The sequence below is a fragment of the Ursus americanus genome, chromosome 1, assembly GCF_024610735.1.
Source record: "Ursus americanus isolate L20-20 chromosome 1, mUrsAme1.1.p, whole genome shotgun sequence".
Taxonomy (NCBI): domain Eukaryota; kingdom Metazoa; phylum Chordata; class Mammalia; order Carnivora; family Ursidae; genus Ursus; species Ursus americanus.
Window position 1 is genome coordinate 9,891,842 of NC_142127.1, and position 27,300 is coordinate 9,919,141.

General features: G+C 36.1%; 1 protein-coding gene across 15 annotated transcripts in view; it reads right to left on the reverse strand.

Moving 5' to 3' along the window:
• Positions 1 to 9,920: 9,920 nt before the first annotated feature.
• The window catches only part of PTPN4 (protein tyrosine phosphatase non-receptor type 4), a 206,984-nt gene continuing 189,604 nt past the window's right edge, over positions 9,921 to 27,300 (reverse strand). For all 15 annotated transcript variants that reach the window (XM_045804102.2, XM_045804104.2, XM_045804108.2 and 12 more), the window contains 3 exons: positions 26,743 to 26,891; positions 24,683 to 24,818; positions 9,921 to 17,753 (listed from right to left, as the gene is read on the reverse strand). In XM_045804102.2, coding sequence (XP_045660058.1) covers positions 17,667 to 17,753; positions 24,683 to 24,818; positions 26,743 to 26,891 — 372 coding nt within the window. In that variant the 3' untranslated portion in view covers positions 9,921 to 17,666. The remainder of the gene's footprint in view (positions 17,754 to 24,682; positions 24,819 to 26,742; positions 26,892 to 27,300) is intronic.

Sequence of the window (27,300 nt, forward strand, 5' to 3'; positions counted from 1 at the left end):
AAGGTGTGGTATATATACAATGCAATATCATTCAACCATAAAAACATGAGGAAATTCTACCATTTGCAAAAACATGGATGGAGCTTGAAGGTATTATGCTACATGAAATAAGTCAGAGAAAGACACGTACTGTATTATCTCACTTACTTAGCCATTAATCCATTGATGGACCCTTGGGCTGCTTCTACCTTTTGGTTATTGTGAATAATGCCGCTATGAACAGCATTATTTTATTTATTTATTTATTTATTTATTTATTTATTATTTATTTATTTTTATCTTTGTGATCCAGTTTTCACTGCTTTTGGTTATATATTCAGAAATGGAATTGCTGGATTATTTGGTAACTCTATTTTTAAATTTTTGAGGAACGACTATCCTGCTTCCCATAGTGGCTGCACCATTTTACATTTCCACCAGCTGTGCACAAGGGTTCTAATTTCTCTACGTCCTCACCAACACTTGTTATTCTCTGATTTTTTTTTATTTTATTTATTATTATTTTTTTTTAAAGATTTTATTTATTTATTTGACAGAGATAGAGACAGCCAGCGAGAGAGGGAACACAAGCAGGGGGAGTGGGAGAGGAAGAAGCAGGCTCATAGCAGAGGAGCCTGATGTGGGGCTCGATCCCATAACGCCGGGATCACGCCCTGAGCCGAAGGCAGACGCTTAACCGCTGTGCCACCCAGGCGCCCCTGATTTTTTTTTTAAATCATGGCCATCCTAATGGATGTGAAGTGGTATCTCATCACGGTTTGGACTTGCATTTCCTTAAGGATTAATGATGTTGATCAGATTATTGTCACAGACTACATCTGTATATATCGTATGCTCATTAATAAAGATTCATTATTATTTTATGCATGTGTCTTTATCTCATATAGGAAAAAGAGAAATGTAACCAACTATGCTAAAAGTACAATGTTGTTTTATTTATCTATGTAGATGTAGTTTACCCTCATCAGTGTTACTTAGTTTTTCTTATGACTTTAAGTTTCCATCCAGTTTCCTTTCATTTCAGCCTGAAGTACTGTCTTTAGCACTTATTTTTGGATAAATATACTGGTAATGAACTCTCTCAGCATTTTAATTTAATCTGTAATTGTCCTAGTTTCTCCATTATTCTTAAATCTTTCCCTCTCTCTTTTTTTCAGTAATCTCTACTCCCAACATGGGGCTTGAACTCAACCCTGAGATCAAAAGTCGCACTCTCTACTAACTGAGCCAGTCAGGTGCTCCTCTCCTTTATTCTTGAAGAATTCTTTCCAGATATGAAATTCTTGGCTGATACATTCCCCCCCCCCAGAATCTTAACTGTTATCCCATAGCCTGATAACTTCCATTATTTCTAATTAGCTGTTGATGTTCTTTAAGATCCCTGTACCTCATGAGTTACTTATCTCTTACTGCTTGTCTTTGGGTTTCTTAATTAAAAAAAAAAGATTTATTTATTTGACAGAGAGAGAGAGAGAAAGCGAGAGAGCACAAGCAGGAGGAGCAGCAGAGGAAGAGGGAGAAGAAGACTCTCTGCTGAGCAGGGAGCCTGACGCAGGGCTCGATTCCCAGCCCCTGGGATCATGACCTGAGCTGAAGGCAGACACTTAACCGACTGAGCCACCCAGGCACCCCTGTCTTTGGGTTTCAACAATTCGATTATAATGTATCTCAGTGTGTGTATCTTTTAGTTTTATCCTGCTTCAAGTTCGTTGAACTTTTTGGACATGTGTATTTATCTCTTTCCTCGGATTTGCAAAATGTTCCGCTGTTATGGTAATTCCCCCACCATCTGCAGGGGATATATTCCAAGACTAATTGATGTCTGAAACCAGGTAGTACCAGACCCTCTACACACTACATCTTTTCTTATACATGCGTACTTACGACAAAGTTTAATTTACAAATTAGGCACAGTAAGAGATTAATAGTACCTAATAATAAGATAAAACAATTATAATAATACACTGTCACATAAATGTGGTCTCTCTTGAAATATCTTATTGTACTGTACTCACCCTTCTTCTTGTAATGTTGAGATGAAGTGAGGTGAATAATGTAGGCATCGTGATGTAGCGTCAGGCTACTACTGACCCTCTGATGATACACCGGAAGGAGGATCGTCTGCTTCCAGACCACAGCTGACCACAGGTAACTAAAATTATGGAAAGTGAAACCATGGAGAAGGGGGTTCTACCATATTTCAAATATATTCTCTGCCAATTTTCTCTCTCTTCTCCATCTGAATTCCTTTAATATTTATGTTGGTCTGTTTTATGGTATACCACAGACACCTCAAAAAATTTTTTTAGGTTTTATTTATTCATTTGAGAGAGAGAGAGGCCATGAGTGGGGGAAAGCGGTAGGGAAAGAGGGAGAAGCAGACTCCCCACTGAGCAGGGAGCCCGATGCGGGACTAAGTCCCAGGACCCTGGGATCATGACCTGAGCTGAAGGCAGACGCTTAACTGACTGAGACACCCAGATGTTGCTCCCCTCATTTTTTTTCTTTCTCCTCCTGACACTAAATAATTTCAATCATCTTATCTTCAAGTCACTGATCCTTTCTTCTGGCTACCTATACCTGCTATCGAACACCTCTAGTGGTTTTCAGTTATTTTACTTTGCAATTCCAGAATTAAAAAAAAAAATTTATTTAAGTGATCTCTACACCCAATGAGGGGCTCAAACTCAGGACCCCAAGATCAAGAGTCACATGCTCTGAATGAGCTAGTCAGATGCTCCTGTTTTGCTCCTTTCAATTCCCATTTTGTTCAAACATTGTTTTCCTGGCTTCCTTCAGTTCCTGTCCATGGTTTCCTTTAGTTCATTGAACATATCTAAGACAGTTGGTTTCACATCTTTGACTAATAATTCTGTATGGGCTTCCCTGAAGATGATTTCTGTCAAATTCTTATTATTTTCCCCTGTGATTGGGCCCTATTTTCCTATTTCTTTGTAACTTTGTAATTTTTGTTGAGAAGTGAACATTTTGAGTATTATGTTATGAGAACTCTGAAAACCCTAACTTCCCCACTCCTCAGGAATTACTGAGTCTTGCTTATTGAGATCCGGAGTGGTTCCTTTGTTACTTTTCCAAAACGTTTTCGCCAAGTGTGTATTTCTTTTTGTATGTGGTCACTTACATTTCTATTTTGTTATTCTGTGGCAGCCAGTGACTGACAAATATTGCCTGAAGGGTCTGGCTCTCTAGAGCGGGAAGGGGAACCAAGTACTGTTCTTTAATCCCTTAGAAACAGTGTTAGCCCACTGGGGTTGGGACAATGGATACCGGCCTGTGTCCTGGCCCCTTGCTGAGCAAAAGCAGCAATCCTCAATCAGAACCCACAATCTAGGGGCGCCTGGGAGGCTCAGTCGTTGAGCGTTAAGCGTCTGCCTTTGGCCCAGGGCATGATCCCAGGATCCTAGGATCGAACCCCACATCGGGCTCCCTGCTCCACTGGGGTCCTGCTTCTTCCTCTCCCACTTCCCCTGCTTGTGTTCCCTCTCTTGCTGGCTGTGTCTCTCTCTGTCAAATAAATAAAATAAAAATCTTAAAAAAAAAAAAAAGAACCCACAATCTCAATATTTGGATGATAAGGTCCTTATGGCCCACTCTGGCTCCAGCAAGTCACACCAGAACCACAGGCAGCCATTCTTACGACTGCCCATTGCAGGAATGGGGGATGGTAGTCGCTACCATGTGACAGGCTGAAACTCACCAAATCTTACCAGTCTTGTCATCAGCAATCTCGTGGGTGCTGCAAATATTTCAACTCGATCCAGAATTCCAAAAACAGTTACTCCAGAGAATCTCTGCAAGCTAATTAGTTGTGTAAGTGGAAGGACAGATTCTTGGAACTTCCTACTCCACTATCTTCTAAGACGTTACTCCCATTTGGTTCTTTTAAAAAATATTTCCCTTGTCTCTGTTGTCCTCTACATCCGTGACTTACTTACTAGTTGTTTCACTGTCTTTTTCTTTCTTTCTTTTCTTTTTTTTTTAAGATTTTATTTATTTATGTGACAGAGAGACAGCTGGCGAGAGAGGGAACACAGCAGGGGGAGTGGGAGAGGAAGAAGCAGGCTCCTAGCGGAGCAGCCCGATGTGGGACTCGATCCCCGTACGCCGGGATCACGCCCTGAGCCGAAGGCAGACGCTTTAACGACTGCGCTACCCAGATGCCCTCACTGTCTTTTTTTTCTCCTCTCATCATCTTTGCCATTGCTGAGTCTGTTTCTCTTAAATGATTTTTCTCCACTAGGTCATATTTCCTTGCTTCTTCCTATCTATAGTTTTCTTTGGCTGCTGGACATGATAAATTTACTTTCTTGAATGGTATTCATTATTTTTTTTTAGAGAGGGACGGGGACATAGGAGCAGAGGGAGAGGGAGGGTAAGGGAGAGGGAGAGGGAGAGGACTCCACACCCAGTGCAGAGCTGGATGCAGGGATCCATCTCTTAACCCTGAGATCATGACCTGAGCCAAAATCAAGAGTCAGGTGCTTAAGTGACTGAGCCACCAGTTGCCCTTTGAATGGTATTTTTAAATTATGTTTTTAAAAGATTTTATTTATTTATCAGAGAGAGAGAGAGGCAGACAGAGGGAGAAGCAGGCTCCCTGCCGAGCAGGGAACCCAATGCGGCACTCGATCCCAGGACCCTGGGATCATGATCTGAGCCAAGGGCAGACGCTTAACCAACTGAGCCACCCAGGCATCCCAGAACGGTATTTTTAAAATAGATTTTATCTTCGCGGGGGGGGGGGGGGTTGCCTGGGTCTCAGTCAGTTAAGCTTCTGACTCTTGCTTTTGGCTGGGGTGGAAATCTAGGAGTTGTGATATCAAGCCCAGGAGGGGCTCCATGCTCAGCATGCAGGAGTCTGCTTGAGATTCTTTCCCCATCCCTCTCCTTCTTCTTCTACTCCTCCCCCCACTCGCAGGCTCTCTCTCTAAAATAAATAAAACCTGAAATAAATAAATAAATAAATAAATAAATAAATAAATAAATAAATAAATAAATAAATGGACTTAGTATCTGTTAGGCAGTTAAGTAGCTTGTGACTTAGTTTAATCATTTTGAAGCTTGTTTTAAATCTTCTAAATGAGCCTAGAATAGCTTTGACCCTGCAGCTTGGTTAGCCTCATTTCTAAAGTATGGCCTTTCTTGGGTTTTGGCTGCCTACCTTACATTTTCAAAGATGCTTCTCCACTCTACTTGAAAGAAACTTGAATTATTTTCATCCTTGGGGCCAGCCCTGGAAATATTCATCCTACAACTTGGTAATTGTCTTTCCTTAGAAGTTTGTCCGGCATCATGGGGTTTCACTATATTCGAAGATTATTATTCAGGCTAGGATACAAAGTGACTCCTATGTAAATTTATTGAAATCTTTATGTGGTTTACTCCTCCCTGGAACTTTGCTCCATACCTCTTAACAGCCCCAGCTTCCCAAAACTCTGACACGTCTCTCCCAGGTAGCAAGAATACCAGTCTTGTTTGGGCTCCATATTCCTGCATCCGTTTATAAATTACCTGGACAAAGAAAACCTAGCTTATCGTATGGCTCACCTCACTTATTTATCTTTTCTGAGGAATTACAGTCTTCTTCAACTTTTGTCCAATATTGCAAAAGTTGTTTACTGTATTTGTCCTATTTTCCAGTTGTTTACACCAGGAGGATGACTCTGGACCCTATTACTCCCTCATGGCCCAAATAGCTTTTTTGTTTTTTTGTTTTTTTTAATTTTTATTTTTTAAAGATTTTATTTATTTATTTGACAGAGAGAGACAGCCAGCCAGCAAGAGAGGGAACACAAGCAGGGGGAGTGGGAGAGGAAGAAGCAGGCTTCCAGAGGAGGAGCCTGATGTGGGACTTGATCCCAGGACTCTGGGATCATGCCCTGAGCCAGAAGGCAGACGCTTAAGGACTGAGCCACCCAGGTGCCCCGCAAATAGCTTTTTGTTGTTTAAATAGACCAAGTTGCAAAACACAAAGGACCTGAGTGAGCAGTTCACCAGAAAAGAAATACATGTGGTCAATAAACATATAAAAAGATATTCAATTTTGCAAATCATATTTAATATATCTTATTACATGAGAACATTTTTAAAAGAGTCATAATATCCACTAAGGGTGGAGACACAGATGCATTATTGATGAGATTATAAAAAGATATATATTTTTGGAAGCCAATTTTGACAGTATCAATAAAAACTTAAGATACACTTAATGTACCCAGCAATTCCACTCCTAGATACTTACTCAGAAATGAAAGCATGTGTTCACAAGAAGATTTGTAAAGGAATGTTCATAGCATTTTTAAAAAAAGATTTTATTTACTTATTTGAAAGAGAGAGAGAGTGTGAGCAGGGGGGAGAGGGAGAAGCAGACTCCCCACTGAGCAGGGAGCCTGACATGGGGCTCAATCCCAGGACCCTGGATCATGACCTGAACAGAAGGCAGACACTTAACTGACTGAGCCACCCAGGTGTCCTGTTCATAGCATTTTTATTGATAAAATCCCACAAACTGAGAATGTCTCAAAGTCCAGCTACCATTAAAAGGAGGCTGATAAGCAAACTGTTATATTAATAAAACGGACTACTACTTACAAATAAAAAGAAAACAAGAAACTGATGAATCTCAGAAATTTTGAGTAAAATATGTATATAAATTACATGTATAAAAATTCTAGGACAGACTAATTTATGAGAATTCGGAATACTCACCGCTTCTGGTTATGTTGTAGGTTTTATTGTGTCCATTCCCATAAAAGATATTTTGAAGTCCTAATTGCCAGAATACCTGAGAATATAACTTTATTTGGAAATAGGGTCACTGCAGATGTAACTAGTTAAAAAAATGAGGTGCTACTGGAGGAGCATGGGTCTCTAATCCAATATGGCTGGCTTCCTTACAGAACGATGCCATGTTAAGATGGAAGATTGGAGTATTTGAAAACTAAGGAGGGTCCAAGGCCACCTGAAGCTAGGAAGGACACATGGAAGAGATCCTTCCCTAGCACCCTCAGGGGATGCCTGGACTTGCCAACCTTGAGTTTGGATTCTGGACTCTAGAACTGTGAGACAATCGATTTCTGTCATTTTAAGGCACCCAGTTTGTGGTACTTTGTTATGGTAGCCCCAGGAAACTAATAAAGGGAGTGAAGGTGAAAGGCGGAAAGGGAAACTCCCCCCGGTGATGGAAACGTTCTCTATCAAATCCCTGTGTAGGTTTTTTTTTTTCCCCTTAAGATTTTAAGTAATCTCTACACCTAACGTGGCACTTGAACTTAAAATCCAGAGATCATGAGCCACATTCTCTACTGGCTGAGCCAGCCAGGCTCACCCTCCCCTTTTCTAATTGAAGTATAGTTGACAGACAACACATTAGTTTCAGGTATACAAAATAATGATTTGACATTTGTATACATTGTGAAATGATCACCTCAATGCCTACTTACCATCTGAGACCATATAGAGTTAAATTTTTTTTCCCTGTGATAAGAAGTTTGTAGATTTACTTTCTCACCGACTTTCAAATTTGCAATATTATTGACTAGAGTCACCATGATGTACCTTCACTTACTCATTTTATAACTTAAGTTTGAACCTGTTGATCCCCATAGGGGTTTGAGTTACATAAATGTATACATTTGTTAAAACTTACTGAATGGTAGGGCCGCCTGGGTGGCTCAGTCGGTCAAGCGTCTGCCTTCGGCTCAGGTCATGATCCCAGGGTGCTGGGAATGATCTCTGCATCAGGCTCCCTGCTCAGCAGAGACTGCTTCTCCTTCTCCCTCTGCCTCTTCCCCTTCACTTGTGCTCATGCTCTCTCTCTCAAATAATAAAATCTTAAAAAAAAAAAAAAACACATACTGAATGGTAGACTTAATATTTGTCTTACCAATAAAAATGTTATGTCAAAAAGAGATAATTCTTGACTATTAGTGATATGCAAACTGAAGTGCTCAGGGGTGAAGATACAGATGTGGGCAACATCATTTTATGAAATGCATAAAAGATGTATTGATGGAGAGAGGCTTAGGTAGATGGACAGACAAGTAATAAAGCAAATTTATCAGGATGGTAATTACAGAACCTGGAGGATGGATATATAGGTGTTAACTGTTCAATTCTTTCAACCTTCTCTATGTTTGAACATTTTTATAACACAATGTTGGGGGAAAATTTATATATAGTTGACCCATATGTACAAATATAATTTAAAGGGAATATATAAAAGGTTAAATGTGTAATTTTTAATAGCAAAAATGTAAAAACTGTCTAAGTATTCGAGAGGAATTTTTAAATAATTGGTAGAAACCATATTTGATGGTATCAAAACTAATGACCAGTTGGCTAAATGAAAAACATTTATTTTTTATTTTTATTTTTTAAAGATTTTATTTATTTATTCGACAGAGATAGAGACAGCCAGCGAGAGAGGGAACACAAGCAGGGGGAGTGGGAGAGGAAGAAGCAGGCTCATAGCGGAGGAGCCTGATGTGGGGCTCGATCCCATAACGCCAGGATCACGCCCTGAGCCGAAGGCAGATGCTTAACCGCTGTGCCACCCAGGCGCCCCAAATGAAAAACATTTAAAGGAGAAATAAAAAAACACACGCATTTTGTTTTAGCTTAAGACAGATAAATATATATTCATTTGTAATTCTTTTTATGTAGGACCAGCATCTTTTACTTTGGGTTTGAGCCCAATTATAGTCCCTTAATCTCTGTTGCAAAAAAAACAGACCCCAAGTGCATCATCTATTTTTTTCTCTTAGTTTTTCAAATACATCATTTGTTAGTCTCTCATAGTTGTCTTGCTCATACCTATTTTTAATCAGGTTTAAAGAATTTAATAAAGTTTTAATGACACCATAAGGCTTTTGCAAAAACCCAACCTTCTTGTTTCTCTCACATTTCACTGGCTTATATAACATATAATTAAGTGATATAATGAACATAAATTTGTGTGTATAGGTTAGCAAATAAACACAACTAATTTTAGTAAGCTTACAATTTAATTGGAACCAAAAGAGCTCTGGCATGATTAAGAGCAGTCAGTGGTGGCAAGGAGAGAACAAGACCGAAAAGCAGAGGGACGCCTGGGTGGCTCAGCTGGTTAAGCGTCTGCCTTCAGCTCAGGTCAGGGTCCTGGGATCAAGTCCCACATGGGCTCCTTGCTCAGTGGGGAGCTTGCATCTCCCTCCGCATTCCACTCCCCCTGCTTATTCTCTGACCAAAAAAAAAAAAAAAAAAAAGACTGGAAAGCTGGGTGCCAGTCTGAGTGGGTTACTTGGATGGTGGTTAAGGGAGCTTTCAGTCACAGATTGAATGCTAATAGGGATTAGAGAAAAGCTTTTGCAGGCATACCCCAAACTCTCAAGTCATTAAGGAGAAGACTGATATGTTAATAAAATTATTAAAAAATGTCATGTCTCTGCAACCCCTCAAAAGAATAAAGTCAAACACCGTTAAGAAAAAGGGTTTGCAACATATAAATATATATTATTGTCAAGTGACAATTTAATTTCCAACATCTCATATGAATAAAACATTAAACAACCTGATATAAAAATAAGCAAAGGCCATCAATATGGAATTTAGGAAGGTCCCTTACTGGGACTAGATCTTATGTTAGGAATACCAGAAGAGGGGCTGGTGCTGGGAGAAGAGAGGAGTCAAGCAGTGGTCACAGTGAAGGAGTATTTCCTCATTCTTTAATCCTCTAAATCCCTTTTGGTTCCTTACTTAATAATCCCACCTCCTCCCCACATACAGCCACTAGTGAACTAGGAATTCTAGAGATAAACTTTGCACTTAGCACCTCCCAGGTCCTTCTGATCACCCATTAATGAATATAACCATTGTTAGACAAGCCCAACAACAAAAAATAATCTTCAAAACTCCTACACTTTAAATTACTAAAGCACATCTTTATTTTGCAATTGAACAATTAAAAGTCACAGCTAGTTTCACGTTTGTACCTGAACAACTATTTTTCAATCAAAATGAAATATGGCCAACAAAATATGTGTAATAGCATTTCACGTAACATAAATCGCTCTTAGGACTAAAACAGTTTTAATGCAAATCGGCATTTTTATCCTGTCTGCTGTTAGTATTCATAGATTTTTTTTACATGAATAAACTGCAGGAATTCTAATTTTTCACTGAAATTAAGACAAACACACAAGGCCTTTCAAGCATACAGTAAGCCGCAGTGACAGATGCAGAGTATGACTTCAAATTATCCAGTGTTGACCAAATTCAAGCTTACACATTTTAAATGAAACCTAAGCTTCTCTGCCTCTTATTTATGGAAACAAACCATATGGAAAGAGCTATTTTTGTGAAATGGGGGAAGATAGTTTAAAAAATTAAGGGGCTAATTCCATTTTGCTACTAGTTCAGTACAATCAAACGTGAAATGACAGCAGAAATGCAAAATTATATTTTAATTATGAAATAAACTAGACTTTTAACTAAGTGACTTTTCGCCCTTCATATTTACATATAGCACCTGTTACAAGAAAAAAAAATCCCAAATTAATACACCCTCTACATAGAAATAATTATTTGTAAAACTACTTAAAAATATCACTGATGAGTATATAGTAAATTATCTGTCCTAAAATTAAGCCTACACTGTAGAAAATAAAGACTAGCTTTTCTCATTTGAAAAGATTACAATATGGATCGTAACTGCAATGTCCTGATGCTGTGAGAACACTGGGTGGACAGTTTTTATTTTTTTTAAGCACATATATTCTAATGATAGAAAATGAAACAGCTTAATGTAAACTGTTTTTAGTGTCTTAAATCCTGCCCCTTGACATGTATATAAAGTGTCAGGACTTTGCCCTCTTCAACTTACTTGTGGCGCAGTATTGACTTAACCCCTACCTACGACTTAAAACCAAACAAATGGATTTCCAAGTATTCATGTAATGTACAAAAAATGCAAAGCAGAAATGATAACTGTAAACCAAACCTGGTTGAAGCAAGCTGAGAGAACTTAGAGTCCAGCAAGACAATCAACTGGGTAGTCTTTACTGTACTAAATAAATTACAGAAAAGTGGCAAAGCTACAATCACCCAAGTTACCTTTTAAATATCAAAAGATTAAGAGATCACTGTAAAGCATTTTACTTGGGTCCAATCCAATGAGCTCTACATACTAATAAAGTTTTTCCCATATTTACAAAACTCCTAGATTTTATTTTTAAATGTATAAATTAAGTCAGTAGTAAGCATGAAATAAAGTGCTACTATTTAAAATTCAAGAAATCATTTCAGCATTGAAATTTGACCTATTCTACAGGATACAAGAAAGACTGGATGATTTTGTGAACTCACCAAAGGGTTGGAAAAGATGGGTGCCATAGAATTCCAGAACTGGACTGAAAATTTCCGTGCCAGGGAAGGCAAGAAATTGCAACACAACAACTCAGGAGCAAAAACCAAAAAGCTGCTTTTAAATAAAAGGTAAAATGGGCTCAATTGTGACTACAGTGTATTTGGGGACATCAAACATCAGCACCTATTTGGGTTTAAGATTGTAAACCGGGCTGATCCTCCTTGATGACTTTATGGTGATAACTTCATTTAGCAAGATGGCACAAGTAATACTTACTAAATTTTGGAAACTCTCAGGGTTGAGGGGGCCTGATAGTAATCTCTCAACAACAGTTAAAAAAAAAATCTAGTAAAGAAAAATACCACCTTGTAGTTGTTTGGGGTATTTACTTCACAAAGACTACTATAAAATGAAATTAATGACTTTTAAAAGTTGGAGGGATGGTAGCAGGAGTCAAAATAATGAAGGCCCCATTGAGTCAAGTTTAACAAGTGATAATTAATAAATAAATACTACCCTTTAAAGAGACTGTTGAACAAATTAATCATGCCTAAACAATGGTTAAAAATGTAGGGTTTTTGCTGTTGTTCGGCTGAATAAACCCTGAAGCCTCTAAGACACCACTGTCACAAGTCAAAACTGGGCTCAGTGGTCTTATCCGTCCAAGATACAGATAATAAAAAGGCAAAACTATTTGTCAGGGGCCTCTGCACATATTTACTGTAGTAAATCTGAGGCACAGATTTCTGGCTTCACCAAAGTCACACTCACAGCGATGTCCTCATTTGTGGCTGCCACAGTTGACAATGCCTGAGAACGCTCCCTCATGGTAAACACACGCAGCAGAATGTTTACCCTCACACGAAAACACCCTTCCATACTCCAGAAGTCTACAATTATTTTACACTTAAAAATAGTAAGCACAAATTTTCTTGAAATTTTCTGTTCTAAAGCTAAAACAAAACAAAGTGAAAAAGAATGTACATTATATTTGAAATATGCTTCAGTAATGATTGCTCTTGTTTATAATGAATATTACATTTTTCTTCTAAAATTGCATTTATATAATGAAGTAGAATACACTCTTCCTTTCCTTGTTTTCAATCCCTTGCTGACTTTTTTAAACAAAGAGTATCCTTAGAATCAAGTCATAATTCTAATAACATTTCAAAGATACATTCATTTTTTTTACAGCATGAAAGACATACAAATATCATTTTTTTTACACAATGAAGTAAAAGAAGTTAACAGTTTCAATCTCTTGTCCATAGAAAAATATTTTCTCTATCATTTACACAACAATAAGTAGGAAAATTCTACAGTGCTTAACTGAAACTTCTATGAGCACAAGGCTTTTAAAACACTTTCATTCTTTTACTGGAAATTTTAAAAGGTTTCAGGAAGTTAAACATTAGGACTTCCAACTAAAATTGTAGTCTTTAACTTGCAATATTGCTAATACCTCTTACTTTGCAAATAAAAAAAAATTGGTTTTCTCCTTTATGCATTGAAACACATCTAGTCAATGTTGATGGATTGCACCCCAGTAGATATTACTTCTGGCTGCCCATTTAGCTTGGATTGCTAAAATAAAAATAACAATGACTATAAAACTTCAGAAATCAACAGTAAACTGCAGTAGAAAAACATACAAATAAGTAGCAGCAAATTTAGAAATGGACACAGAAATAACTATTTGGTGTCTACCCAGGACAACTTCACCAAGATTAAAACGTCTAGTTTCTGGCTGATAGAGGACTTGTTTTTGATAACACTCAAAGGCTTACTGTACTAATTGCTACTCAGAAATATTAAGTCAGAAAAAAAAATGAAGTCAAGATATAATAAAAAATTATGTTAATAGTTGTAGATATTGTAAAGTAAGCTGAACCCCAACAATACATTTTAGGGATTAATTTCATGGGCTCTTTATAAAATTGCTGAACTTATCTGTTAGCAGATAGCTCTCAAAAATGTTTTTATTGTTATGTAAATTCCTTAGTAGCTATACAATTCACTAAGAATTTTATAAAACAGTTGCTATAACTTATGTTGTGATCACACTGAGACACCGATAAATCTTGGCCAACAGATCAGTAATTCTGATATTTAAGAAAAATCCAGTGGGTTTTAATAACGTAACTGTTTTACTTGGAGGAAACAACACACACACACACACACACACACACACACACACACACACACACAAATGACTACAGAAATTGTGGTTGGACAGCTAAAGCAAATGCGGGAAGTAAGCAATGATAATATAGTTACTTTGTTGATGTGGCATAAAAGCCAGCTGTGACATAATTCATCTTTTTCATGTCATATTATTAAGAGATGTTTATTCCAACAAATATTTACCATAATGTATTTACTCTAAGTGACTTAAATGTAAATTCACCTAAACTACAAAATAAGAGATGTAAACATATCCCACCTTATTGTGGTATAAATAATTTTTATGAATTCAAAACTACTTTGGCAACCTTACTATCAGAGTATCTTAAATATTCAAACCACAGGTATTAAATAGAACATTGTTAAAAATTCTTGTTTCTTTCTTTCTTGCTGATAAGATTATAAAATAAGTAATGCTTTTAATTCTACTACATGTTCACATTCTGAACATAAATCATTTAAGTGGACATATATTCTAAATTCTAGTTCTATGTTTTAAGTGCTTTTAAAAATTAGTCTTCTAATTTACATTTCAGAATGTTTTCATACTGCATGTGTTATCAGCCTAAATACTTTACAAAAGCTTATGTTCTATCAGGGAAGCATGACTAGCAAACTGAGTCAGGGTCCTAATTAGGATCACCTTTTAAAGCCTACTTATTTTCTAAATTAAGTGACATCTTCTAAGGTCATCGTAGTTATTACATGAAAACACTGCCTGAGTATAATTCTTGAGCTGAAACAGACAAAAATTCACAAGAATTTATGATATTCATATATGTTGCCTAAAATAATAGGAGAAGGTGAGATTAGATAAAATCATTCAAGTTCCTTTCAGCTCTTAAGTTAGAGTATTTCTAGTGGAGACAGGAGACTTTTGCTCAAATACCTGATTAGACCTGATCAGATCTGCCAACAGATTATAAACGACTCTATAGTTAAAATAATCCTTTACCCCTGCTAGCATCAGCCTTTACGAAACACACAAATATATAAACACACAAAAGTGTGTGTCTTAATGGCTTACCATACCTTTGAAAGTTTGAAGTCAGTTTTTATATATAAATTTTCTCTTTACTCTTCATCAAAACGATCAACCCCTTCCCCCTTCCTACTTGTGCTAGCAGGCCACACAAAGGAAGTTTTTCTTACACTGTTTACTCAGCCTCTATTTTGAACGGATGCACTTGTTTAACAAATACTACCAGTTCTTCTTGTGAATGTGAAGTCTACTCTTCATGCTATGTACACAGCGCTGACACAAATCTGATGCTCAATAAAGCATCTGAAATGAACATGGTAAAACCATTTTAAATCAGAGAGGAAAGGTTTTCACAAACATTTCTTAGCATTTACAAAGCCCCTTGATTCACCAGTACCTATTTCCACTTGTAAGAATAACAGTCAGCATTGACTTCTAGAGTGTGTGTGGGGGGGGGGGGGGTGAGCGAACAGGGGAGTTATGGGAGGAGGGGGAGAGTAGTTTAGATACAAGAAGTTTGACATTTTATTACACCATATTACACTGATATGAATGGAATCTAGAACTACTTGGCATATTAAAGCTAGGATTATTCCTAGAACTCTACTTAGATTGATAAACAGGTTAAAAAATTCCTAGGTGTAATGGATAAAGTCTTACCTGTTGGGTGAACAGAGAAGCATAATTAGCATATCCATTTTAAGAAGCTGTGAAGGATAATTTTAAATTTAAGATCCTAATATGTCTTTAAAAAAGCATCTTTTCTGTACATACATATACTGACAGAGGGTAGCTCCCAGATGAAAATTCCTATTATGAGAAATGTAAATGTAATTCTAAACTTCTAATATTTATCATTTAAAGACTGGAATTAATGATTAAAAAAGGCAACAGTGCTCATTGCCAACAAATTACTAGTTTATCTCAGAAGTGTAAACAAAACTGTAAGTTAAAGAACATACCAACCATGACATTTATCTGTTTCTATCTATACAAGTGTTTCATCTTTTTAATTTATGGTTGTCATATTCTTTCCACACAATTAAAACAGATTTTAATTCAGGTAAAAACTGTCAAAACAGTTATTAATTATGTAGACCCCCAACAGGATTTTACTTGTTCACTTTTCAACTTATCATGATGTCATATAGCGGCCTAAATTATACTTATCTATTGGTAGAGAATGGAATGTTCAAATAAGACTATAGTTATTTACTAATTTATACTTTCTTGGCTGTGAAATCCAGGGATAGGAGAATTTCTCTCTGACATAAAGGTTATATTACTTTTCTCTTTAAAAAATCAAAGTATTTGATTATAATAATTTATTTGATATCTTGGCTATTAATGTTTAGGGCTTAACTTCCTAAAATTTATTATTATGGATTCTGAATATTTGAAATAACATCATTTCAATTACACTGAAGATTTTTAAATGTACATTCTCCCCCCCTCATAAATGGCATTCCAAAACTATTCAACTCTAAGTTTTATCAAGACTCCACAGAAGTATTAGGAAACTACTAGGAAATGAATCTGTTTTAACCATAATCCATATAATTGTGTAACATAACATTTCAATAGGTGAGCAAATTTCCACTGATATTAAAACTGGGCAATTTTAAAGTTCTATCTCTCTAGACTTAAAAAAAATCCTGAAGAGGAAAATATACACATCCTTAAAGGGAATCAGATCCTCCATCAGGCTGGACACTCAAAACTCCACATGAACATGCTTATAACTTAGTAAGTATATATAAACTGGATTAATTTAATTGTATGCAAAAAATGACAGCAAAACCCTCATTTCAGTTACTGAGGGATTACATTTAGAAGTAAGTCAATAACATTTCATTCCTTGTTTGAAGTATCCCAACCAACAGACCAGTGTGAACAAAGCTTGAAATGAATGCTTTAGAGTAACAATTTAGACACTGAGAGAAATAAATCACAATGAATTGCTCTAACTTTAGCTGAAAATATGAATATGTTTAACTTTAATGTGCATATTAGGTGCCATTTCTAAAGTCAGGGATAAAATAAATAGAAAATTTGAATAATAAAGCATCTTTCGACTTGAGCTGCTACATTGTAACCCTTGTCCCTCAGGAAAGGCATGAGCAGATTTTTGACAATTTCATAGCAGCAGCGCGCTCACTCAGTAGAACACAAATTATCTTTGCTTCTTGTGGCAAAATACAGGAAAATTGAGTAAGAAATAGAATTTCCATACCCTTTTTTGACTGCATAACTCTTCATACAAGAAGCTATGTTTTAAAATGTGAACTGATTCAAAATGCATAAAAACGTAAATGTACAATATACATACCTCCTAGTGGGGTCAAATGAGTGCCTTTTCATTAGACATACAAAGACGTCTCAAGGCACTTAAGGGGTTAAGACACAATGCATGCATTCCTTTACATCAAGTATGTGAAATCACATGATTTGGAATAAGCCAACCTTATGATAAATATAAGTTACATTATTAAATTCAAGAAAATTTGTAGATTCATATTTATACTTTCTAGAAGATGCTGGTAAATGGACAATGTGCAGCATTTCCTGGGAAAAGCAAATTCCATCTTTCTTCTCATGAACAGCAGGTCTCTACAGGGGGAGTACAGGGAAAGATGTGCTGCATCCATAGGCAGTGTACTGGCTAATATTGAGAATGATATTGCTAAATTTAAAAAATAAAAATCTGGTTAACCAGTATAGTAATAAGTACATGAATCACTGGGTAACACCAGAGCTGACTCCTGATGTTTACTTCTTTTTGCTTTCAAGATACAGGTGTATAACAGAGATGATGAGAATTCAGAGCCTTGTTTGTGGCAATTCTACCAGAAGGGGACTGCATGGCGCCACCACAAATTTCATAAATTACCCTGAACATACTCAGTTATTCACTATTTGTTCGGAGCAAAGCATGAAATAGTCTTCAAACATGTGAATTACAGATTTTGAGAGAGTGACATTTTCTTAAACATAAAGTGCAACAGTGCTGAAGTTTTCAGTTCTTGTTAGTTCTTCATTTGTTTTGTCTAAATGCCATTTCCTGCACGCAGAATTATGGCACAGTGAATATAACAGAAAGCAGTTTTCTGACACATGTCCCAGACTTTTGCTTTCTTATTTATTTGATGATGTCGTTAAGGGTTTAACAAATCCTTCTTCATAAACTTTCAAAATAGCTTCACATACAAATCTGTACTGACTCTGAAAAATAGAAAGAATAGAATTGATCAGAAAACTAGAGAACAACAACAAAAAAAGAAAAACATCTCACTCGGCTTGCTTATAAAAGAAAGGCAAAGTAAAACTGCACAAAGATACCATTTTTCACCAAGAGAATGGCAAAAAATAAAAAAGTCTGACAACATATTTTGTTGGTAACACACTCATACATTGCTAGTAGGGATGTAAAATACTACAATTTGGCAGCATCTAATAAAATTACGCTAATTTACCTTTCACCCAGCAATCCCATCTAGGAATCTATCCAAAGATAAACTAGAAAAAGAAATTGAAAACATACATTCATAAATAAGGCTATTTGTTGCTAGAGTATTTATAACAACGAAGGGTAGGGACAATCCAAATGGCTACCAGAAGGGCCTGGGTGAGTAATAAGTGGCACATTCTCACATGGGAATATGTGGAGGAAGGTTGGGAGGGGAAGGATCACTGTAAAATAATTCCAGAATATCTTGCTGTTTTTTTAAAAAGGATTTTAAAAGGTTTCTTACTTAGAGAGAGAGGGAGAGAGAAGAGAGAGCATGAGCAGGGGGAGGGTAAGAGGGAGAAGCACACTCCCCGCTGAACAGGGAGCCTGATGCAGGGTTCGATCCCAGGACCCTGAGATCATGACCTGAGCCGAAGGCAGACGCTTAACTGACTGATCTACCCAGGCGTCCCCCAGAATATCTTGTTCAGTCAAAACAGCATGGCAGAGAAAAGTGCACACACTATATTCTCTTTATAAAAGAAAAGGGCGGAGGAATACAAATATCTATCTCAATATATAGGTTATAAAAAAGGGAAGGACAAATCATTAAAACATGGTTTCCTATAAAGGGACAGACGGAATAGAGTGCAGGAGAGGGGCAGAGACTAGACTTCATTGAATATATTTCCTTCTCTCATAGATTTTACTTTGGAACCACATAAATATACCCCATAATTAGAACATTAATTTAAAAAATCTCCATAAGTTGAAAATGACATGAAATGAATCAATGTGTCTATCTAGTTGACAGCATAAGCACACAGAGAGGAGCTATTTATATGAGCATCTCGTAGAATATATCCAAAAAGTGGAAAAAACTGAAAATTCTTTTTAGTGACTATTTTGTTCGTGGCATTAGTGTTAGTTTTGTTATTCTGAGACTGTTATGTCATGTGTAATAAAACAAATGAGTATTTGTGATAGTCTAAATCCTCCACTGCTGGTATTGTAGAGAAATATTATTCTTGTTAAAGATGAATGGGCATAACATATATAAAGTAGACCACATTAACTAAAAACACTGTGGTCCTAAATTTGTATTGGAAGCATTAGTATTAACTCATAAGTTTGTTTTCTTAACTCTGGCAATAAGATTTCTAGAGACAAATACTAACACCAACCGAACGGCAATAAAAACACCTACTACTGCTCCGAAGGTGGTCCCTAAAGTAATTTCTCAAAAACCAAAAACCAAAAACCAGTACTTTTTTGGGGAAATTATGGATTCTAAAACTGGTGATGAGGGAGAAAAAGTACAAGCTGAGGCCTGGATATCTTTACTAATAGCAAAGAAGCTATCCATTACTAGGGTCTTGACAAAAAAAGCTTAGGAGCAAGCCTGAATAGGTTCCTGCTGGCCCAAAGTGGGACAGTTTAGGCATCGTTAAAAAAAATAACTAGAGTGGATTGAAACATATCACATATGTTTAAATCCATAATTTCAGAATAATATCAAAACAAACAAAAGTATGAGGTCACCAATGGAAGAGGCAAGTGAACCAACTCCTTATATTGAAAAATTATAAAGGGAAAGCATTAAGTGTTTATCTTGCTTTTCCTATACTGCCTTATGTACCACTGCCTGTTGGTTAACCAACAGCAGATGAAAAGTTTCTCTTTAAAGAAAGAAGTACTACAGGAAAGAAAGAAAGAAAGAAAAGAAAGAAAAGAAAAGAAAGAAAGAAAGAAAGAAAGAAAGAAAGAAAGAAAAGAAAGAAAGAAAGAAAGAAAGAAAGGGAGAGAGAGAAAGAAAGAAAGAAAGAGAGAGAGAGAGAGAGAGAAAGAAAGAAAGAAAGAAAGAAAGAAAGAAAGAAAGGGAGAGAGAGAGAGAGAGAAAGAAAGAAAGAAAGAAAGAAAGAAAGAAAGAAAGAAAGAAAAAAGGGAGAGAGAGAGAGAGAAAGAAAGAAAGAAAGAAAGAAAGAAAGAAAGAAAGAAAGAAAGAAAAAGAAAGGAAGGAAGGAAGGAAGGAAGGAAGGAAGGAAGGAAGGAAGAAAGAATAACAGACTATCACCACGCTTCAAGCCCCATCAGTTAATGATGCAGGCACTCCCACCCAAAGCTACTAACATCATAAAAAGAAAGACAACCAGACATTAAGTGTCTCTTGAAAGAACAGAATATCACCTAATTTGTTGAGGTTTACAGACCCATTTACCACTTTTAGGAAATACAGAGAATACTCAGTTTGTTCATCAAATAAGCTGCAAGAAAAAAAAGAGATGCAGGAAGAAGTGATAGTTTAAAAGAGATTTAGGAGACATAAACCAATCAGTATTTGTGAATTGCATCTGAATCCTAACTTGTTATACAAACAGTAAAAACAAAACCAAAAACTCATTATGTATGATATAATCCAAAATATGACTTCTGGGTATGTATGTATGTATATATATATAAAAGAATTGAAAACAAGATCTCAAAGAGACATTCATACATCAGGGATCATAGCAGAATTATTCACAATAACCAAAGGGTGGCAACAACCCAAATGTCCGTTGGCAGATGAAAGGATAAACAAAATGTGGTCTATACACAACGAAGTATTTTTCAGCCTTAAAGAAAGTAAATTCTTACACATGCTACAACACGGATGAACCTTGAAAATATTATGCTGAGATAAGCCAGTCACAAAAAAACAAAAACTGTATGAATCTACTTATATGAGGCACCTAGAGTAGTCAAATTCATAGAAACAGAAAGTAGAATGCTGGTTGCCGGGGGATGGGAAGAGAGGGATATGGAAAATTATTGTTTAATGGGTAAAGAGTTTTAGTTTTGCAAGATGAAAAAGTGGTGGAGGTAGGTTACCCAACAGTGTGAATATACTTAACACTACTGAACTGTATACTTAAAAATGGCTAAGATGGTACATTTTATGCTGTGTATTTTACTATAATTAAAAATGCATTATGTGTGAATATAGAGACAAAAACCTCAAGAAAATACTAGCGAATCAAATCAAGCATCATATAAAAAAACTGTATACTACGTCCAAGTAAAATTTATCCCAGGAATGCAGGTTAGTCTAACATCGAAATTAATATAATATACAACAACGAAAGACTAAAAGACGAAAACCACAATCATTTCAATAGATATAGAAAAAGCATTTGACAAAACCGAACACCTTTTCATGATAAAAATACTCAACAAACTTGTAACAGAGCGAACTTTCTCAACCTGATAAAAAGCACGCCTAAGAAGATACTTAGTAAGTGAAAAACTGGAAGCTATCTCCCTAAGACCAGGAACAAGACAAGATGTTTGGCTTACCACTTTATTTAACATCATACTGGAGGTTTTATTTAACATCATACTGGAGGTTCATCCAAAAATGAAATTAAGAAAACATTTTCCCTTAAAACAGCACCAAAAAGACTAAAAAACTTAAGAATAAATTTGATAAAAAAACTGCAAGACTTGCACACTGAAAACTGTAACACATCACTCAAAAAAATTTAAGAAGACATAAGTAAATGGAAAGACATTTTGTATTCTTGGTTTGGAAGACGAAATTCATTAAGATAGCAACACTCTCCAAAAAGGATAGATAGATTTAATGCAATCCATATCTTGCTTTTTTTGCAGAGAGAACAAACTAATTCTACAATTCATATGGAAATGCAAGGGACTCTGAATAGCCAGAATAGTCTTGAAAAAGAGGAAAAGAGTTGGGAGAATCATACTTCCTGACTTCAAATTTTATTACAAAACTACAGTAATCAAGACAATATGGTACTAGTATAAGAAAAAGCATACACATCAATGGAAGAGTTGCAAGTCCAGAAATAAACCCTTATATTTGTGGTCAACTGATTTTTGACAAGCGGCACAGAGACACAACAGAATGGTCTTTTCAACAAATGGAGTCGAGACAACTGGATGTCCACATGGAGAAGAATAAAACTGGAACCCTACCTCAAACTATATGTAAAAATTAACTCAAAATAAACCGGACGTATGAAGTGACACCAAGGCTATGAAACTCTTGGAAGAAAACAAAGGAATAAGCCTTTGCGACCTTGTGTTTAGGCAATGATTTCTTAGATATGACACCAAAAATACATGTGATTAAAAAAATATATAAACTAGACTTCATCACAATTAAAAACTTCTGTGCTACAAATGACCTAAGAAAGTGAAAGAACAGCATGGAAGAAAACATTTGCAAAACAGAGATCTACAAGACACTTGTATTCAGAGAATATAAAGAAGTCAACATAAAGAAGTCTTACAAGTCAACAATAAAATGACAAAAAAAACCAAAAACCAAAAAAACAAATTGGAAAAAGGTCAAGGAGCACCTGGCTGGCTCAGTTGGTAGAGCATGTGACTCTTGATCTTGGAGTTTTTAAGTTTGAGCCCCACATTGGATATAGAGATTACTTAAAAATAACATCTTTTTTTTTTTTTTAAGATTTTACTTATTTATAGAGAGAGAGAGAGAGAGCACAAACAGGAGGAGCAGCAGGGAGAGGAAGAAGCAGGCTCCCCACTGAGCAGGGAGCCCGATGCAGGACTTGATCCCAGGACCCTGGGATCATGACCTAAGCCAAAGGCAGAAGCTTCACCAACTGAGCCACCCAAGTATCCCAAAAATAAAATCTTCCAAAAAAAGAGGCAAAAGATTTGGACAGTTTCCAAGATACACAGATGAATGGCCAATAAACACATGAAAAAATGCTTGATATCATTAGTTATTAAGGAAATGCAAATCAAAACCATAACAAGATACAATTTTATGTTCAGTAGGATGGCTAAAATAGAATAGGGGTGCCTGGCTGGCTCAGTCAGTGGAACATGTGACTCTTGATCTCTGGGTTATGAGTTCAAGCCCCATGGTGACATAGAGATTAAAGTTCAAAAAAAAAAAAGACATAATAACACATGTTGACAACAACATGGAGAAAATGGAACCTACACGCACTGTCAGCGGAACTGTAAAATGGTATAGACACTTTGGAAACAGTCTGGCAGTTCCTCAAAAGTTTTAACAGGGTTACCATATGACCCAGCAATTCCTTTTCTGGGTATATACCCAAGAAAAATGAAAACATATTCACATAAAAACATATACACAAATGTTTATGGTACCATTATTCATAATACCAAAGAAGTTGAAATGATTTAAATGCCCATAAATAGATGAATGGATAAATAAAATACAATGGAATATTATTCAGCAACACCCCAAAAAAAGAGAGAGAGAGAAATGAAGTACTGATACAAGCTACAGAATGGATAAATTGTTAATATTATGTTAATTAAAGAAGCCAATTACATAGAATACCAAATTGTATGATTTCATGTATATGAAAGGTCCAGAACAGGTAAGCCTGAGACAGAAAGTAGATTAGTGGTTGCCTTATTAGGACTGGGTGGAGGGGAGGTTGGAGACTGTATGAGGGAAAATAGGTATGGGGTTTCTTTTTGAAGTGATGAAATGTTCTAAAATTAGATAGTGATGGCTGCAAAACTCCGCGATATACTAAAAACCACTGAATTGTACACTTTAAAAGAGTGAATTTTGTGGTATGTGAATTATATTTCAATAAAGCTGTTCTAAAATAAAAAAAGATACAATTTATATGAGACAAATGGAAATCTGACTATAGATTATTTGATAACATTAAGAAATTGTTAATTATACTTACATGTGATAATGGCTTATGATTTTTTTTTAGAAGAAAAACCACTTCTTATCTTTTAGAGATACACACTGAGATATTTATAGACAAAATGATCTGATGTTTAGGATTTGCTTCAAATACCAGGAGAGTAGGTGACAGTATAGATGAAACAATATGGCACATGTTGTTGGGTCTCAGTACCCAACATAGTGTTCGTTTTATTGTATTGTCTACTTTTGTGTATGTTTGAAATTTTCTATAATTAAAAGCTAAAAAAAAAATGACAGGCATTTATTAGGTCATATAGGTTAATTCACTTCAGTAACCTCAATGACACCAACACTGCTAACATTTCACCATGCCTTAATATAAAAAATAATCTTAACATCAAATTTCCATGATTCCTCTTTTGATTCCTGGAATATAATTCAGAGTCTGTGTAGAATACAATAAGCTAGTAGCTTGATTTCCATGACTTTTGTTGTTGTTGTTGCAATTCAAATTCTTATGTTAAAAAGAAGGTGATTTCACCACAGCTGTTTCATCAAGAACAGGTCTACCAAGATTCTCCAGTTCAGGGATGCTATTGTTCTTGGCGTCCCACCTGACTAACAGAGGGAAAGTTCTCCTCTGTACTTGTTTAAGCACTCAAGAATTAATATAAGGTGGTACTAGCAAACAGTTTCTGTAAAAGACCAGTTAGTAAATATTTTAGGTTTTGCAAATCCTATGGTGCCTGTTACAACTTCTCAACTCTGGTATTTTAGTTTGAGAGCAGTCACAGACAATATATAAACAAATGGGCATGGCTGTATTCCAATAAAACTTTATTTACAAAAACAAGTACAGGCCAGATTTGGCGTATAGGCAATATTCGCCAACCACAGTGCTAGGGATTATTGGCTCCTGTCACGGAATTAAAAAGACAAAAATATGGTTTGCCATATACATGGATAACAGAAATCATCATATTGAGAATACACATATGAAACATGAAGTGCAATACTTACAGGTGTTTGGATCATCATGGCTCGCTGATCTCTCATTGTTCTTACAATGTCTAGTGGATAAACTGGTTGATTGCATTCAATGAGACACATGGCTGTTTCCATAGTAATAAGAACCCCAGTTCTTCCAATTCCAGCACTAAAAAAGACAAGGGACAGTTTCATTGATACTATTCTGTTAAACTTCTTGTGGCTTTTGTGCAGTAAATTAGAGTACTGAGATATAATACAGTAGAAGAATAATTTGATTTTAATTAAAAGTTTTATATTACAAAAGTAAAAAACCAACTAAAAAATACTTTGAAAATTGAAAAACATTTTACACTTAATACAGATTAAATGGTTTGTATCTACCCCTTACTTTAAAAGAATTACACTTCAGTTTTTAAAATCTGAACAAGGTATATAAGCTTATTGGAGCAGCCTCCCTTTAAAATGCAAAATTAGGGGCGCCTGGGTGGCACAGCAGTTAAGCGTCTGCCTTCGGCTCAGGGCGTGATCCTGGCCGTTATGGGATCGAGCCCCACATCAGGCTCCTCCTCCTGCTTCTTCCTCTCCCACTCCCCCTGCTTGTGTTCCCTCTCTCCCTGGCTGTCTCTATCTCTGTCGAATAAATAAATAAAATCTTAAAAAATAAATAAATAAATAAAATGCAAAATTAATGGGGCACCTGGGTGGCTCAGTCATAAGTGGCTGACTTGCACTCCAGTTATGATCTCAGTGACCTGGGATGGAGTACCACATCAGGCTCCCCACTCAGTGGGGAGTCTGCTTGTCCCTTTGGCCCTCCCCCTACTTCTACTCTCTCTCTCTCAAATAATGAAAATCTTAAATAAATAAATAAATAAATAAATAAATAAATAAATAAATAAATAAATAAATAAATAAATAAATAAAATAAAAATAAAAATAAAAATTCGGGTCGCCGGGTGGCTCAGTTGGTTAAGCATTTGCCTTTGGCTCAGGTCATGCATGATTCCAGGGTCCTGGGATCGAGTCCCACACTGGGCTCCTTGTTCAGGAGCCTGCTTCTCCCTCTGCCTGCTGCTCACCCTGCTTGTGCTCTCTCTCCCTCTGATAAATAAATAAAATCTTTAAAAAAAAAAAAAGAAAGAAAATGCAAAATAACAAAATTACAATAATAAATCATTAACAAATGCACAAAAGACGACAATATTTTCCACACTCATTTTGGTTTTTAAAAGTAAATTTAATTTTGACTGAATTTTAGAACTAGGATAGTCAAGAACAACTTTTTGAAGTATTCTTTGTGAACAAAATAGCTATAGCAGCTGTTGGGGACTTAGGATATGAAATGGCCAAATGTGTTCATCGATCCTGCCACGTTGCCTCTCAGACATTTGGTCTACAATCTGTTTTGATGATTTGAAAGTCTGCTCTTAAAAAAGTGCTGGAAAGTTTAAGGATGAGGAGATACCTTTATTTATTTATTCAGAGGATTCGATGCAGCTTCTGAATAAATCACTTTAATAACAGAAGTGGCTAGGATAAGGAGAAGATAATTTCAGTTTCCTAATCTGGGTCTATGGCAGTGAAGGCTGGAGTCATTTTATTTGGCCCTTCAGAAGGCAGAACAGGCCTGAGTACGAAAGGAAGAAAGGGTAGACTACATGTTCACCTGGAGCTCCTGGGAGTGGCATATCCTGTGGTGGTATTGGGTAGGGCACTTGGAGAGAGGGAGTACACTGCTGGGAGGAGGAAATCTAAACCTTAGGCTGCAACTGAATGCCTGCGATATTGGATTTCATCAAATCTAAGATACCATCCATTGTAAGACACCCAATGTCTGAGATGTTAAACTATGAAAAAGATAAGTTTCTAAGAGTCAGTCAATGAAGTATTATTTTTACTTCCTATGATAAAGAATCTGACAATCCTATGTTAACATACCCTTTGCCTTCCAGCTTCAGATCAGAGCTTTGGATTCCCTCTAATTACCACAGTGATGATCACAACTTAAGGACAAAATAAAATACACATTCCCTTTTAAAAGTGACTTATCAGGTCAACTATTCAATCATAAAAGACAGAAAATAGAATACCTGCAATGAACAACAATAGGTTCTTCCTTGCCAGCCCTCTTATTTCGTACATGACCAACAAAATCCAGAAAGTCACTTGAATCATCAGGAACTCCATGGTCAGGCCAGGCTATGTACTGGATCTGAGTGAGTTGACGACTCTCATTTTTCTAAGTGTAAATGAAAAATTATACACCTTAACTTAGGAATTATCTTTAAAATATAAACATAAATATTTGTGTCTTTTTTTATATAATAATTTTTTATTATATTATGTTAGTCACCATACAGTACATTCCTAGTTTTTGATGTAAAGTTCCATGATTCATTACTTGCATATAACACCCAGTGCACCATGCAATACGTGCACTTCTTATGTGTCTTTTTAATTTTAGAAGAAAAGCAAAAGAAACTACTCCCGCTACCCCCCCAAAATAATGTATAAATTCAATAAACCCAAAATTTCAATGAAAAAGAAAGAAACCATTTTATAGAAACAGTTGTATCCATTAAGTGTCGGCTACTTGGATCACTACTCTTCTTGTAACTAAATTTCTGCATTTGTATTTTTCAGATGAC